Source organism: Peromyscus maniculatus, chromosome 16 (assembly GCF_049852395.1).
Source record: "Peromyscus maniculatus bairdii isolate BWxNUB_F1_BW_parent chromosome 16, HU_Pman_BW_mat_3.1, whole genome shotgun sequence".
NCBI classification, from domain to species: Eukaryota; Metazoa; Chordata; class Mammalia; order Rodentia; family Cricetidae; genus Peromyscus; species Peromyscus maniculatus.
In genome coordinates, this window is record NC_134867.1 from 8130150 (window position 1) to 8148243 (window position 18094).

The window sequence follows — 18094 nt, forward strand, 5'->3', positions numbered from 1 at the left end:
GGTAGATCAATGGAACTGGAGTTGCAAGTGTTATGAGCCACCTGGTATAGGTGCTGGGAATGGAACCCAGGTCTTCCACTGGACTAGCAAGTGTTCTTCCCTGCTGAGCCGTTATTCAAGCCCTGAGACCCACTTCTTTAAGTGATTAATAGTGAAAGAAAAGATTGCAATGATGTTTAGCTTTATCAAGCTTATTCCCATGTATACCTTCCTGGTATAAAGTATCCCCGCAAAATCAAGAAAGAGAAGTCCTGTGGGCAAGGAAAGGTTCATGACTTCATCTTCAGCTCGTAATTTTCAAGATGAGACCAACATGGGAGAAAATACCCCATTTTCCAAAGGTTATCTGAACATTACAGCAAGTGAACTTGCCTGATTTCCACCTGCCTGCATGGTGAGCAACTGTAGAATGCTGATTCTTGGCAAGGGATAATATCAGTCAGTCACAGAGAACCAATTTGACCAGAGAACTAGGACAGGTTATTTTCTTCTCATCTCTTCTGTGCCATTTTCTTAGGCAGTAGCTGGACTGGAGTAGAAGATGAAACTCACTGATCAGTAGAAGCCTATCCTTAGTGATTTAAGCACAAACAGTCTTAATTTTTGTCTTTTCTTTTTCCCAAAGAGTTTGTTTTTTATTTATGTGTACATGGAGGGGGTGCCCCTGTGTGTGCAGATACATGCAGAGGTCAAAGGATGTCGGATCCTCTAAAGCTGGAGTTACAGGCAGTTGAGAGCTGCCAGATTTGGGTGCTTAGAACCAAACTAAGGAACTCTGGAAGAGCAGAAAGCATTCTTAACCTTTGAGCCATCTCTCTGGCCCAAATTTTAACTCTTTTCTGCTTCCAGCATAGTTATTAAGACAGGATATGGTTTGGCACAAGTTTCTTTAGTCTCACACATAAGTTGTTCCCAAGGGCACATTTTAGATAAATCACAGCATACAATATGCTCCTAAGAATGCTAACCCTCTATTATAAATGAATGTTGCTTATATAAAATAAACGTTAAAATGAACTTACGAATGTCCTTACAAATTCAGTAATAGCACTTAACAATAAGGGAGGGAGTATTAATATTATTTTCATAAAAACTCAGTTCCTATCAACATTATTATTTGTATAAAAAAAATAGCTCCATCATTGTGATGCCAAAGTTCTGCATAACACAGCAGGTACACTATTGGCTGATCCCAGAAGGACAACTTTTAATTTGCCTGCTCTGGCCATTGACTTGCAGACAAGCTCACAGTTAATGAAATCATACCGCCAAACTTGACTTGTGACCTCTGTATACTGTTTCCTCTGAAATTTCATGCTGTCTGCTTCTGTTTTAACAAAGAGACATGTGCATGTGTGTGACCTGGTCACTTTTGAAATTCTTGTTTTATATATCTAATAGTTTTAGGGTATTTTTTATTGTGTTATTTAAATTCTTCCATACATTGTTTAATGTCTACATCTACTTGGTAGATTATAAATTATTCCTTTATCAAGTAATGATGAAACTCCTACTTTTAATATTTCTTGTGCTCCAGTCTACTATTTTTATTTATTTATTTTGTAAACTTTTGTGAAACAGGTTCTCACTGTGTAGCCCTGGCTTGCCTGGAACTCACTATTTGGCCAAGAACTCATGGAATATCCTCCTGCCTCTGCCTCCTCAATCCTATGTATGTGCTCTTGTTGATTGGCATCCAGGCCAGTACTTACTATTAAAATAAATTTCATTGCTCATTGGAGAAAATTTTAGTGTAGTCACACCAAAACTTACGAGCAAGAGAAAAAACTATAGAAGTTGGCACAGTTTTGGGGAACCGTGGTCTTTTCATCAGAGCCTTGTCGCATCTCTGACCCTGGAGACTTGGAATGGTCCCATGAGAAGCACTTCTAGGTTTTACATTTCCAGCCAAGCTACCGAAACAAATAAGTGAGCAAACATTATCAGTAGTTATACATTACTCTCATGTTCATCTATCCAAGCATCTACCTCCTATTCTAACCAATTTGAGGTAAGTTAAGCCTATGTTCTTCCTGTATACAAGAGACTTTGTTCCTAGAGATAAACGTGACCAAACAATAAGAGGCAAACTAAAAGCCTCCCGCCAGAATGCGGGGTTGTCATTTGAGTAGTGGTGCCACTGCCGCTACAGAAAGGCGTCTGTGAGGGCGTGAGCGGAAGTCACCTGTGACCTGGGCACTCCCTCTGCATTTCTTCATTGTCTGGTACTGGCAGCGGGGCCACTGTGGGTGGGATTTGGACCTATTTCATAACAAGCTGCTTTTACTTCCAAGAAAGTGGAACGCATTAAGTTATCTGTGTTTGAGCACATCTTTCCTTTAGGGGAAAAAAATGCAAACACACCAGCCTTTTCCATTAGCTGGAACAGAGTAGTTGTCGGAGATACTGCTTTTCACCCAAGAAAGATAACATTTATTTCACATAAAGAGGTAGCTTGTGACCTAGAATTCATTGTTTTCCTCTTCCAGTGTGATACAAAATAGATCACTGAACAAATGATTGTTGTTTCATACAGTTTCTGTAGAATATACCAAGTGCTTTTCAATTTAATGAGCTAAACCCCAGAGTGCCTGGTTTATAACGCCCTGCGTGACTTATGCCGACACAGAAAAGGCTCCCTTTGAGCACCACACCCCCGTGCCCCGTGGTGTCTCTGCCCTTCGCTTCTCTTTTAAACCTTCCACTACATTTTCCATCTCGACTTTGCAGTGACCTGACTGCCATTTGTCTTCTGTCTGTCCCTCTGTTTCCATCATCTTGTTGTCTTTATAAGATGATGAAAGGCTTTCAAGAAGAGCTGTTGGTGTGTTTAGCTGGTTTCCAAGGTACTTTGGTACGTTTTTAGTTGCTGTTACAAGCCAGACCACATCATTAATCAGAGCCAAAACACTAATAAACCTGAGGCAGTTCAAAAGATAGAAGACATTAAATAAGGTGACAACATAAACATGTGAATTTTATTATCCAGCTAATTATCACCATACCTGTCATTGGAGTCTAGTGTAAAGTTTTGCACACAGTGTATATTTTTAAGTACTCTTTCTTTTAGGAAAGTGATTGAATGAGTATTATAAATAGTTGAACCAGTAAGAGGTAGAGATAATTCCTCATCATCTAACCGACTAATAAAAGAGTTTCGTAGTTGACAGGTAAGAAACTCCCCTTTGAACTTCTTACAAACCCCACCTTAGTTTAAATAGTCTGAAATGGAGATTAGAAGATAGCAAATTCATTTCTTCTTCCAGAAGTTTTAGTTTCAAGTTCCGTTTTGTGTCCCTGCCATCCAGAACTAGGAGACAGCCATCCAAACACCTGTGTTTTATTGTGCACTAAAAAGAGCTGATTGGCAATTATATTGTTGGAGTTTCACTTTTATTTTGAAAATGCTGAGAATCTAATCGAGTGGCCTAAGAAGAGAAATAAAGAATAGGTTTTTGTTACCTAAGGATATTTTTTTAGAGAACATGCAGCTAGAGGAAGATCATTTTTTAAATAATATGGAAAATAAATTTTCTATTAAAAAACCAACCGAATTTGCAAGACTATTTTTAAACTAGTGATTTGAATGATCAGTGACCTCCATAAGCTCAGGAATTTGACACTTGACCCTCAGTTGGTGGCAGTGTTGGTGGAGCTTGTGGAACCTTTAGGAGCTGCAACCTTACTAGAGGAGGTGTGTCATGGGCAGGTGGGGAGTGTACTTTGAGGGTTCATAGCCTTATCCCACATCCAGTTCGTTCTCTCTGCTTCCACACTATAGAGAAAAATGTGATCTTTCCGTTTCCTGATTGAGCCTCCTACTGCCATGCTTCCCTCAACATTGTACACTCTCCCTCTGGAACCATAAAGCAAAGTAAATTCTTCCTCCCACAAATCACTCTGGTCAAGGTGTTTTATCACAGCAACAAAAAGTGACTAATACATATACCTAACAAAGGTATATGCAGTTCGAGATTCTATTTAGGTAACTAAGGATAGCAAATGAAGAGTTGCTATAGGAAATCTTACTAAGGTCAGTAAATGTTCATTTGTAGTAAAGACGTTCAGGGGAAGAAGCGGTTGATTAAGGAATGTTAAGCTCTCATCCATTTTGATGACACAAGTACCCACACTTTGAACCTGTTACTGATTCATGTACTTGTAATGACATAATGGCCTCAGAACAGAAAAGCCAGTTCTAAAGTTAAACTCAGGAGTTTTATATAGTATTTTCCTTCCCCAGTAAGCCAAGATCTGTGATGGTGAGAAATCAAAAACTTTTCAGCTACCACAAGAAACGGAGTCAGTTTCATGTACCATGAAAGAAACAAGTTACAAGTGCTTCTCTCATTCCTGCCTTTCTTCCTTTCCTTTTTCTCCCATCTCTCCTTTCCTTCATGAGACCTCAGTGACCTGTTGAAACAGTGTCTTGAAAGATCTACTCTGCTCCTCACACATTCATTAACAGTGTCCCTTGTTAAGACTGCCGGTGCAGAGACTTAGGACTCGGTAACTGCTAGAAAGCTTTGAGACACAGAGCACTGGTGCCTAGATGGTCAAAGATTCTGACTTGATCAGTCTGTACCCAGAAGTTAATATTTTAAAAAGAGCTTCCAAGATTTTAGGACTACTGTTATACAGTAGACTGTCATACCACTGGAAATAATAGTAAAAGTTTATCTATAGCCTATAATTTGACTTTCACTATTATTCCCAGTGGTATGACAGCATTACTGTATTACAGAATAGAAATAAATTTCTATATTTATAATTGCTTTCTTCATTATACAAACAGCATATTGATTCTTTGGTTACTTTGAAAAGGAACTAAAGTGTCTTATGGAGGGATGAAACGCTGCCTTACTATTTGCTAATCATTTACCCTTCATCAACTTTGCCATGCGTTTAAAGATGTATAAAATTATTTAATCATATATAGTACCTTTGAACCATAAAGGTGAGTATATTTTATTGGTTCACATGCAATTTTGTTTTTGTTTTTGTTTTTTGAGACAGGGTTTCTCTGTGTAACAGTCCTAACAATTTACATTCACATTAGCCATCAGAGTCGAATTGTAGCTCCTTCAGACATCACACCATGATGTCTGACTTCTTGCTTCTGACCAGAACTGCTGAGTCAGTCTAACAGCCCCAGTTATAGCCCATCCACCTAGACTTCTGACTGACAGTCTCCAACCACTAGCCACAAGACAGGGTTTCTCTGTGTAACAGTCCTGGCTGTCCTGGAACTCACTCTATAGACCAGGCTGGCCTCCAACTCACAGAGATCCATCTGCCTCAGCCTCAGGAGTGCTGGGATTAAAGGAGTGAGCCGTCACGCCTTGCTACTTGATGTACAGTCTTAAATGTGTGATTACAGTGAATGGAAAAGCTCCCTTGCAAATGGCAAAAGTTTGTCAACATATGAATATTAAAATATGAAATAAAACCTGCGCTTGCTAGGGAAAAGTCTGGGCTAGACCGAAACCCAGCCTTTCATTTTGTAGAAAAAAGCATAGAGAGAAGCCCATATCCCCAGGAAGGTCAACTTCAAATAGTGTGTGTGTGTGTGTGTGTGTGTGTGTGTGTGTGTGTGTGTGTGTGTGTGTGTGATGTGATATGATGTGTGCAACTTGGTGTTTCAGATTCAATATAAGTAATCAATATGGTTGGAATCAACCTTTTTATATAATAAAAGTGAAGTAAAATTTGTTATTTTCAATTAAAATTTCCTTGTAGGCAAACTCATAAGTCTTAATTTTTCTCAATGCAATATAAATATTTATGGAAATCAGGTTTTATTAAACAATATTTTGAAAACTTCTAGTACCATATCAGAAACATAGTAAGTTCTCAATATAGAATATAACCATTAATATATCTATTATGATCATTTTAATTCTGTTAATAGTGTGGTTAGCCCTGCTCTATGTAGATTTCTTTTTCTTGGGTATGGAGGACAGTAGACAGAGACTTTTGTGGCACAGGCTATTGATTATATAGCCAAGGATGACCTTGAATTCTTGATTCTCCTGCTTCTACTTCCTGAGTGTTGGAACTATAGGTGATCAGCACTACACTCAATTTGTTGGTTTTATTCGGTGCTAGAGACTGAACCTAGGACTTTGTGCATACTGGGCAAACACTCTGCCAAGTCATCTACACACCAGCCTCAAATTATGTCTTGTCTTTCTTTTTTCTTTTCTTCCTTTTTTTATGTTTTTGGTTTTTTGAGACAGAGTTTCTCTGTATAGCCATCTGGCTGTCCTGGTACTAGCTTTGTAGACCAGGCTGGCCTTGAACTCACAGAGATCCGCCTACCTCTGCCTTCCAAGTGCTGGGATTAAAGGTGTGCATCACCAGTACCCGGCTTTGTGCGTGTGTGAATTCGTGTGTGTGTGTGTGTGTGTGTGTGTGTGTGTGTGTGTGTGTGTGTGTGTTAAAATAATAGGTGAAGGGCTGGAGAGATGACTGAGTTGATTAGAGCACCAGTTACTCTTGCAGAGAATTCAAGTTCATTTATCAACATCAGGGACTCCAAAGGCTCTTCTTGCCTCTGCAGTTATTTGTGCACATATAAACACACACACACACACACACACACACACACACACACACACACACACACACTAAATAAGTAATAGAGGAGGTGGATACTGATCACAGTATTTCTAATATACTAATGAATTTTTTTTCTGGTATTAAATGTGCATTTGTTCTCTAGGAAGCTTTACCACCACTGATATTTTTGGAAATTACAAATGAACTTTGTCAGAATGTTTTATTTAATTAGCATGCAGTGTTAGAAATTTGGGTATGGGCTGGAGAGATGGCTCACGTTAAGAGTGCTTGCTGGTCTTCGAGAGGACCTGGGTCTGATTTTAGCAGTCACATGGAGGCTGTCAACTATCTGTAACTCTAGTTTCAGGGGATCTGATGCTCTGTTCTGGCCTCTTTGGATACCAAGCACACATGTGATATAGGCATGTATGCAGGCAAAACACTCATATACATAAAATAAAAATTTAAAAAGAAATTTGGATATAAAAACTAATGAAATGTAAAAGCAGTTTTATTACGGGTTGTTTGAGAGAAGTTAGAAAATAAGTGTACTGATAAAGGGCCCCTCTGGTTGTATGGTTGCCTAAAATTTACTAAAATTTCATGACTCTTCTTGAACATTTCAAGACAGATCCTGTGTAGAGAACAAGTGAGCCCCTGGACAGCAACCTAGGAGCCAGAGGGTGTTGGCACACAGTGGGTTTCTGAAAGTGCTCCCAACAAAAGCCCCTCAGGCTTCTACTTCTCAGCTCTCCTGGCTTCACTGACAAATGCTTCAATCCATCCATTCCTCACCACTACCATGCTGGCTTGATTAACCGATAATTGAATTCAAAATCATGTTCCAACGTATTGATCTGAGAAATGTTAGTATCATATCTACCCTCCTCTCCATCTGTGTGTGTGTGTGTGTGTGTGTGTGTGTGTGTGTGTGTGTGTGTGTGTGTGTGTGTGTGCATGCTTGTTGAGAATTGAATTCAGGACCTTGTGTGTGCTCACCCTCTCCTCTGTTTCTGGATCTTATTAACTGGAATCAAAATCGCACATGGTAAAGGAACCCTTTAGAAGGCTTTCTGCAGTGCTTTCCAGTCTGATTTTAAGTCCCCATGGCCTCTCGTTTAGAGATTGTATTGGTTCTTCTCATCTTCCATTTCCAGGAGTTTGTCTATGCCTTTCCTATACCTCTTTCTCTCCAAAATTTGCCTTTCCTCTTCTTCTGTACTTTGCCCATGCTCCCTGATAACAGCTCAGACAGGGATTTGAATTTCTTTGTAAATCCTTATCATTTCCAAACATTGGGAGCCATTCCAACGTGGTTTCTCCATAAAATTTTTAGACAGTCACCTGGATGTCTATAGTATAACTACTCCCTGATTTTCTTAAAAATCCCTTTTGGAGCCAAGGGAAAACATACAAGTAATAAAGACTTTATAGGTATTGAAGTGTTGTTTACAAAAGAGCATTTTAATGTAATACTCCCAGTTTAGCTCAGTTCTAATCATTATGGCTGATATTTGGAAGTACAGTTTATTGGGCTGGAGATGGCTTAGCAGTTAAGAGCACTTGCTGACCTTTTAGAGGACCTGGGTTTTGTTTTCAGCACTCACATTAAGTGGCTCCGGACTGCCTGCAACTCTGGTTCCGGTGGATCTAGCATCTCTGGCCTTTGTGGGCACCTGTACACACATGGTGCACACATACTCATACAGGCTCACATCAATATACACAAACACAAACCTTTTTGAAGATTTTATTTTTAGGTATGTATGTATGAATGTATGTATGTATGTATGTATGTATGTATGTATGTATGTATGTGTCTATGCAAGTGAGTTCAGCTGCCAGTAGAGGCCACAAGTGTCCCATCCTTCTGGAGCTAGAGTTAGAGAGGTTGTGAGCCCTCCAAACATGGGGACCTGAACTTGTATCCTCTGTAAGAGCAGTACATGCTCTTAACCACCGACTTCTCTCTCTAGCCCGGTAAATTAATCTTTTCTAAAAGAAAAAAATACAATTTACTTATTCATTTACTTGATTAAAATAAATTTCCTAAGAGTAATAGTTACATCTAAATTCTGATTCCCAAATCAAAGTTTTCATTTTTAAAAACAGAAATAACAGAAGTTTGGATATGCTTTTAACATATATATGTACATATACAATTGCTTATTTCTTAATGCATTGGAATAAATATTTTGAAAGGCTTAAGAGATTTGTGAACTTTTTGTTTGTTTAATTTTGCCATCTTAGGTCTTCTGTTCCATTTACTAATGGAATTCTCAATTAAAAATTTTAATCTTAATTTGGTAGTCTTAAAAATATTGACTGTTATTAATCTTCTATCTTTAAAATCTTCTCAATTATAGTAAGTAATGCTTATAGAATGGGCGCTGCCTCATTGGAGTTAAAGTATCTATCAAATGATTCCACAAAGGACTTAATGTTCTAAAGTTAAATTGGACATTTTTGTTAACCTTTATTCTTAATGTATAAGAAAGTCTGCTTGGTGCCATTGGCTCAGCATTTTATAACATACTGAACATAGATGATTTATTTGGTTTATTTTCTTAAACACCGCTGAGGATCTGTTCCAAGGTCTCCTGCATGCTAGACAGACAGATCATTTTAATTTTCAGGCCAGGCTGTTGGAACCTGCAGCAGTGTGACATAGTTTTCTTTGTATAGTCCTTTGATCATGACACTTCATGCCCTGTGTTTGTTAGGTCTGCAGCTGTGTGTGATTACTAAATATTTTGATACCCACATCATAATATAAAATCCATTCTGATTAACAAAAACAAACTGATCTGGAGAAGTATAAAGTGTGAACAAAGAGGTCTAGACCCACGTACAGCATGTTTCACACGTGTGGCTATGGTATCATCTATGAGCTGAAATGCAGCTGAACATGAACATTTTTATGTCATTCCCTTGGGATGGATGGGTTTCATAATGGGCTGTGATCTGTGTCCTTAGTAAAAGCAATTGCTGTTGCTTTAATAGAAGAGGGAAATAAATACTGCTTCCCCCTTTTGAGGCTACACATACATACAGTGCATGCTCATCATCCAGTGTGGAAGCCCGTGGGTCTAATGTTAACACATACCTGAGAAGTCCAACAGGTAAATATGTACATTGAAATGCAGGGAAACTAAAATTGTGTGTCTTTCTTTAAAGTATCTTTTATAATCAGGCACACAAAACATGATGATCTAAGACTCCATCTGTAAACACAGAGTTCTGACACCCAGGCCCTTGTTCATTGGGTGAGCAGAATGGCTCCCTGAACTGGAGAAGGCAGTGCATACCCAGTGACTGAAGCTGCTGTGCGTGCAGGACAGACAGCTCTGTTCCTGGAGTCTGCCAAAGACATTTCTGTCTTTGAAAAGGAGCTCCTAGCTGTACTCTGACCTCAGGACGTGAACGTAATGAAAAAAAAAAAAAAAGATATCTTACAGGTGGGCAAAAGACAATTTTAATTTAAGAATTTCTCTATTCATTATAGAAGAAAAGTATATGGGCAAGCAGTTGAGTAAGTCATGTGGTCATATTCATAGGTGATATTTTCCGGTCTGTTTTGAGGCCTGAATTTCAGGCTTTGGCTGGTAATTTTCCTCATTTCCTTTTATCTTCTCAGGTCATGTGTGGGGTACTTGTATCTCAATGGCAGAGCTTGCTAATTTACTGTGTTGTGTGTTTGAGCCGCAAGTAACTGGATTAGTAAGATAAATAAATGCCTATTGATTATTACAAAGAATAGAATCCCATCCTGTCTGTTCTGTAAGATAATATTGACAGGTAGTTGAAGAGATGGCTCAGCAGTTAAGAGCACTGGCTGCTCTTCCAGAGGTCCTAAGTTCAATTCCCAGCACCCACATGGTGGCTCACAGCCATCTCGAGTGAGATCTGATGCCCTCTTCTGGCATAAAGTCATACATACTTATATAGCATACATATACATTAAACAAAGAAATAAACACTAACATTGACAAATGGAGAAGCAGAGCATGGTTAACTTTCTGCTAATTTATGGCTGATTCCAGAAAATAAAATACTTAGTGTCCACATGCGGTGCTTGTTATGCTACTAATAATTAGTTTGTCTTTGAAATGTAAAATAAGTTACTAAGCTTGGTGTTCTCAACATACAAATAATTAGTCATATTTTTTGTTGTCATATGGTCTTAAATTACCTTGTACGTCTATCACATATTTTGCTCTTCATTTTTTAAAAAACACTGATTTACAATATGCTTTATAATGAGAATTATGGAATTGTAAGTGTACTTAGAAAGTAATTTAATATAAAAACTTCTCAAAACAGTTGATTTGAAGCAAGTCAATGAGCAAATTCTATCTTTAAGACTCAGATCAAAACTTTAAAATACGAGTGCTTCTTAGGGCCTCTATTTTTTGATAATTCCTTTTTATTTTTCACATACATTGGTGTTTTGTTTGTGTCTATGTCTGTGTGAGGGTGTGGGATTTCCTGGAACTGGAGTTGCAGACAGTTAGGAGCTTCCCTGTGCTGCTGAGAATTGAACCGGGTCCTCCAGAAGAGCAGTCAGTGCTCTGAACTTCTGAGCCTTCCTCCGGCCCGTGTCTCCATTGTTAGAACTGTGGTTTGAAAAAGGGAACTATGACTGAAATTGAGCAAATGAATTTCTTTACTCAGATTTAAATAACAAATAAGAACGAGGTTTATGCTTACTTCAAGTCAGGAACGTTTTCTCTGAGGGAAAGCTACTTTCTGTAGGGGAGGGCAACTTTTCCAGTCACCAACAGCATCAGAGCAAACTGACTGGGTCTCCGTCCTCGGCTCTTCTGTGCAGCGTTACTATGGTTTGGACTCGCACTGTGGTGCCTCACACTGAGTGATTCATTAGATACCAGTTTTGTTTTTGTGTCTGTTTTACTAGACAGCGTAGGTATCAAATTTCCTTCAAAATTTTATATAACAGCAAAAATGTATCTCAGTTCTAGTAGCTTCTGTGAATAAACTAATAAACACTGAAGTCTTTAAGTCTTAAAACTCAATTAGGCTACAATTTTTCTAAATGTTGAGCAAGTTAAGTCCTACCATGGCAAACAGCTATATTTTTATACTCATTTTTAAAGCCCGCTGTTGGAGTTCTGATTTATTGTTGACTGCCACCTAGTGGGTTAAGCTATTCTCTCACGACAGCCCCACTACATTTGAGTGAGTCGTTTCTTTATGGAAATGCCAGGTTTGGGTGCCCCCCCCCCTCTTTTGCTGGCTGTTGTTTCATCCAACTAATTTATAAAGTGGCTGGAGCATTTTGGTGATGGTAATCCTCGAAGCAATCAGTATAAACAGTGTAAATAGAACATATAAAGAAGTCACATTAAAATAAACTGATCTCGTTGACAGCTTTTGAACTTTGGTAATTAAAATTGATATGTATGTAAATTGTTGTTTTAATAATCACTGTTTTTTTTTCCATTAGTTATACACTCTACCTACTTTTAAGATGTTTTTCTCCTATTTCTTTGCAGATGCTACAACTGTGGTGGCCTTGACCATCATGCTAAAGAATGTAGTCTACCTCCGCAGCCAAAGAAGTGCCATTACTGTCAGAGCATCATGCACATGGTGGCCAACTGCCCACACAGAATCGTCGCCCAGCTGCCCCCCAGTTCTCAGGGGAGACAGGAGGCGGAGTGCCAGCCATGCACCTCTGCTTCACCGAGGGAAGGGGGCGGGGGGCGTGGCTGCACATCACCCTCTCCTCAGGAGGCGAGGTCAGAGACGGCAGAGCCGCCAGACAGGTCACCCCAAGAAGTTTCTTCTGTGAAGGCCTTTGCAGCACCAGAAGAGCAGAACAAAAAGGGGCCTTCGATTCAAAAACGGAAAAAGACTTAGTGCTTGTCAGCGTCTTCTTCACCCGCTTGGGAAGTCTACCTCACGCAAGCACAGGGATAGTATTCCAGAGAGCAGCCGACGTCATTAACTACTGTTGAGGAACTGTGGATTCTTTAACCAGACAAATCACTCCTAAGCAAATGACATTGAAGCAGGGTGTCATGTTTTATAGAACTGAGATACTGCATATAGTATGTGCGTAAGTGAGAGGGGAAACTTGAGGCTCTGTGTGTGTGTGTGAGGGTTTCACATAGGAACGCAGGCATATACATATATACACATACATACGTATATGTATGTGCCTGTCTTTATACATGTATGTATGGAGATATAAGCACATACTCCCCCTCAGATAATTGAGCATCTCCAAGCATTGAAAGTCCATGTGAAGCATCTGAGGTGGTTTCAGAATTAACCCTTGGAATTTTTCCTAAATACCACTTCTTTTATATTACCTAAAAATAACCTCCGGCCTTTACCTTTCATGTGAACCAAAGCATGTTTCAGATCTCAGACTGCCAGTCAAATGGTACTAAAGGTTTGGGGATACTTGGTGCCTCCAGAGTCTGGATTCATCATTGTGTCCTGGTGCTGATGGAGTGTTTTTTATTGCTGTTTTCTGCCTTCTCCTGTTTGAAGGTGGTAACCTAACTTTAATGCCTCTGGCTGCCGTAAGCTTTTCACTTTTAGCTACGTAACAACTCCAGAAGAGACAACGAATGTGAAGTTTCTGGGCTGATATTTCACTGTTTTTTGTTTTGATTGTAATTTACATGCCTATTAAGAAAAATGAAGGGGAAGGTAATGTATAAATATCATGGTATGATCCTTTTCAGCGGTATTTTGGTACCAGCTCTTTTACATGTTTCCGAGTTGTTTAAGGGACCATGGCAACAGAAGCCTCTCTTGACTAAGCAGCTTCTGAACTATCACTTAGAACGGGAAGGTCTCCTTACTTACTACTGAAGCCTTAGAGGAAACTAAATATTTGGGTATATTTTGGTGACTGTTTTTATTCCCCCCATAGAGTCCTCAGACCTGTTTCTAAAACAAACAATAGCACCATAGAAGTGAATAAAATAGTGGGGCTTAGAGTGAAAAGTAAGTAGATGCTCACACTGCCCAGCAGATACAGCCCAGGACTGATACTGAAAAGAATAGTGTCTGGTGGCCGGCAGCTAGCATGACGAGCTGGGAGCAGTTACCAAATCCCTCCCTGCCATGTGGCTGGGAGTGCTTTATGTGATAACACTGATGGCAGTTACCCTGAGCATAGAGGATGAAGTAACCTAAGTTATGGATTCAGGATGAGCATTCAGGGCTACTAGTAATCTTGTCAGATGAAGTCTCAGTTTGCTAACAGATTGGCTAGGGACTGATCATAGTATAGGTCTGTTTTCCATCATGTTTAAAAAAAATGGAGTTAGCCTAGTTCTAAATGTGATGAGCAAACTTTTGAAACATCTCCAAGAAGGTACCAAGGAATTACAGTGAATAATTTTGGCAATAAATATAATTTTATATGGGCCTGTTGGTATAAGCTCAGATAATCAAACAAGAAAGCATCATGACTCAAATGAGATGCATTCTACTGAGGAATTTCTTCCTCCTGTATGCCAGTCCTTTCCAGGTTAGCTTGACTCTTTTGACAGTATTTATGAGAATTTCCATAGTGTTTTATTGACGTATCATTGTGCTGTAATGCAGAGCTTACTGTTGACGATATTGAATGTGATGTAGCCATAGAGAAGTACTGCCTTGCCTTACGTGAGGATTTCAATTATGTAGACAAATCAAAGTGTCACCCAAGTATAATGAACAAAGTAACACTTGTACAAGCAAAATAGGATAGGTCACTTTGAAAGTTCAAACCAAAGTTCCTTGACTATAAAAATAGGAAACTATGGACTTGAAAATTGGACATTCTGTTTACATATAAAAATCAGAGCTGAGATCATTTTTAAAAATGAAAGTAGAAAATTCTGAAACACTTGAACTATGGACCTTATGGGTGCAGTTGACATTTTTCAGCATCTGACCAGATGGAATTACTAAGAGCACATACCAAACCTATCTTATGATTAAAAGTTGGGGTTTATTTTTTATATGAAAAGATTGTCATTATTACATGCTCAGGACAAAGAATTTTGCTCAGGGAACATACAATATAATGTTTTTATTGTTTCTTTACAGACTAGTCTATAGTCTTGCTTACTCAAAACAAGCCAAATAAATTAGGTCTTTATGTATGTACATGTACTTGTTGGTAACTACCTCTGAGTCTGACATTGATCATAATTCTGAGTATCCGATGTTGGTCCTCCTGTTTTTATTTCACGTGAAGAGCCTTGTAAAGCAAAACTCCTACTCCTTGTAGATGTGAATCCACTGATGTGAGCACTTTGCTCATCCACTTGAGTGAAACATTCTGTTTACAGCACATGGCTACCTCCTAGCCCCTACATAGCACACCTTGATGCTGCTGCAGCCTTAGAGGCTGCTGGTAATTCTCTGGTACAGACACTTTTAATCTGTAGCATAGATAGGCATTTACAACTGCATGTTTCTGGGAAATGCCTGTGAATAATAGGACTTCTCATGTTAGATAGCAAAGTCTCCAAGCATTTCCTTAGAGTTATCATGTATTGAGTTTGAGGAAATACAGGCACTCTTTATCCCAAGCAAAACCACACAGAGATAATCTTGACCCTAGCTCTGTTGCCCAGAGCTGGGGGCAGGAGGGCTAACAGAGCAAACGTGGTGTTGTCTTTTGCTGACAAGCGAATGAAGACTCCTACCCTCCACTGGTATCTGCTGTCTTGAAGGCAAAGCACACTGCAGCATTCCATACCCAGGCACATAACTAACCAGCACCAGCTGTCATGGAGGGAACATGGGGTGCAGGGCCCCCGCCAGCCAGGAGGAAGGGTCTGTGGAGCACCATTTTTTCAGGGGTTCCTAACAGTGCAGCGATGGTCTATGAATTGAGCCACCCCCCCCCATGTCAACACAAATGTAATTCCTGAAAATGGTGCACTACCAGCCTTTTAGCCTGTGAACTATTCATTCTCTACACAGCAGGCCATAGTGGAGACATTTTTATACTTGCATTTCTATTCTTTGGATGTATTTTTACAAATGAAAGATTTAGGAAGATTTTTATCTGCTTATAACATGGAAATTTTAGTGTGCAATCTAAAGGAAAAGATAAAGACATCACATTATTAGCATCAGTCCACCTCCCAAATATAGGATGTTTTTATTGCCAATTATTTTTGTACTCCGGCTCAGATTTATTTTGCACCAGTGCAGGCCTGAGTTGCCGCTGGTTGTATGTAGTGTGTGAATAGAAGCCCCCAAGTGTTAATAGACTTTGTAACATTCACTGTAAGATGAATTAGCCAGGATGTGGGGAAATCTCATTAAGTCTTAAAGTTAATTTAAATTAATTTATCTGTTCTCTCTAAGAAATGTTTATCTTAAAATATATATGTAGTTTCACCTTTGGTATAAAATCCAGGAAACTATGTGCAAGTGCAGCTGTGCCGACTTTACTTTTCTAGATGTCTTAATGAGATTTATTTGTTTTAGAAAAAGAACAACTTGTTGAAAGCATCCAGTTCTGTCTTACATACTGTCAACAGCCTCTTCAAGATGTGCCTGTGTGAGTTGTGACCTAGTTGTTCATTAGTGTGATAGGGTGACCTATGGCTCATTGTGGATCTTTATGCTTGGAGCAACGCACTGTACTGTAAGAAAGTATTCCAGTATTTAATATACTTGTGGCTTACCCCCTGTCAGTTCCCAGCTTGAAAAGGATGGTGTGGACTACCTCGTCAGTCACTGTTTATCAGCCACAGGCACCTACCACCAAGCTGGCTTTAATTAGTGTGTGTGTGGTTTTGTGGTGTTAACAACTCTAGCCATATAAAGACCAAAGTGAACCCTGATTTCTATATGTCTTTAATACAGTGTTTTGTCTAGTATTTTAAAATTATCTTGTAGTTGATTGCCTCATTGTCCATTTTGATTCATGTTGTTTACAAGTGAAACATTTTAAAAATACACTTGAACTGTCGTTACAAAGAACAAAAGAGGAGTTGATATTAGAATGGCACACTGCATTCCGTCACCTCGATGGACTGATCTGCAGACTTGAGCATAGTACTGTCTTTTCATGCTGAATGTTTTACTCTGTTAGCTATCGATGTCTTGAGGTTTAAAGTTACATGATAGAAAATAAAAGATACAATGTTGGCATTTATGATGGGTTTGGAAATATTCTGTGTTGATTTCTATGATTGGGAAATTAAATAAATGGATAAAGGCCCTTTAGGAGGTATTTACGCCAAGGTGGGGATGAGTTAAAGGTTTCAGCGTGGTCTGCTAGCGGTGGTAACATGGAAGGGTTTTCTTTGGGAGCTTGTCTTCGTCATGATTGTTCAGTATTATCAAGCCGAGATTGTACAAACTTGTTAATCAAGACACATTCTTTGTGTGGTCAGAAAAAATGTCATGAAGCTTATGAAAACCTTTTGGAAAAATCATTTTAAAATTTTCTTAACAGGTTTTTCCTAATTATGAAGGATTTGGAAGGCAGAAACTAGAACCAGATATTTCCAGATGTGTGCGTTGGTGATGCACTGTCAAAATCAGTGGGTGAAACTGTTCTGTACACTGCCCAGTCTCACAATTAAACTCATTTTCCACTCGATTCCTGCATGGTTGACTTTTATTATGATTTGCTGTTGTTCTGTGGCCCCTACATTATTTATATTTATAAAGACATCTTTTAAATTATGTGTTTGTGGGTATGCGTGGAGACCAGAGGCATTGGATGCCTTGGAGCTGCAGTTAGAGGGGTTGTGAGCCTCCTGACATGGATGCTGGCAGCACCTCAGGCTCTCTGCAAGGGCAGTGCTCAGTCTCAGTCAGTGACCAGCGAGCCTTCTCTCCGCCCATGGTTTCCTGTTTGTTTGATTAATTGAACCTTACCATTTGAAGTAACTATTAAAGCTCCAGAGTTTGAGGCCACTATGCTCATGATCAGTGGACAGAATAACTCTTCTTAGGCTATGGACAACTTTCTGTTATACAACGTTTTTTGTTTAAAAATGTGGTATTGTATTTTAGAAAATCTGAAAAATGTTTTTTAAAAAGAAGAATATAGGAGATGGAAAGATAGCTCAGTGGTTAAGAACACTGACCTGAGTTTAGTTTCCAGCACCTACATAGTGGCTTATAACCATCTGTTAACTCCAGTTCCAGGGGATCAAGTGTCCTCCTCGGTCCTCTGTGGGTGCTAGGTACAAACAAGGTACGCATACACATACTGAAGGAAAAAAAACTTACATAAAAATAAATATTAAAAAATATGAAATAAAATATATAATACCATTACATGCAAATAACTATTAGTACTTTTATTGGTTTTAAAATGTGAAAAAGCTTCTAAGATAGTCTTCTATGATCTAGACTAACCAATTAACAGTTTTGTTAATTTTCTTATGTTAGATGTGCATGCATACACACCTCGGGTTCTACATACCTACATTAGACAAAGTTTGGGGCTTGACATTTGACATTTACTTGGCATTAGATGTAGTTTGGAGTTTTTCTTCAACATCTGTCATACCTTGTTTTGTTGTTG

General features: G+C 38.9%; 1 protein-coding gene across 5 annotated transcripts in view; it reads left to right on the forward strand.

Annotated features, from left to right (window-relative positions):
* The window catches only part of Lin28b (lin-28 RNA binding posttranscriptional regulator B), a 106674-nt gene extending 89516 nt beyond the window's left edge, over window positions 1–17158 (forward strand). For 2 of the 5 annotated variants that reach the window (XM_016002305.3, XM_006983737.4), the window contains exon 5: window positions 12078–17158. In XM_016002305.3, the coding sequence (XP_015857791.2) occupies window positions 12078–12444 (367 nt within the window). In that variant the 3' untranslated portion in view covers window positions 12445–17158. The remainder of the gene's footprint in view (window positions 1–12077) is intronic. The other 3 variants (XR_013044964.1, XR_013044962.1, XR_013044963.1) reach the window with 3 other exon arrangements.
* Window positions 17159–18094: the final 936 nt, after the last annotated feature.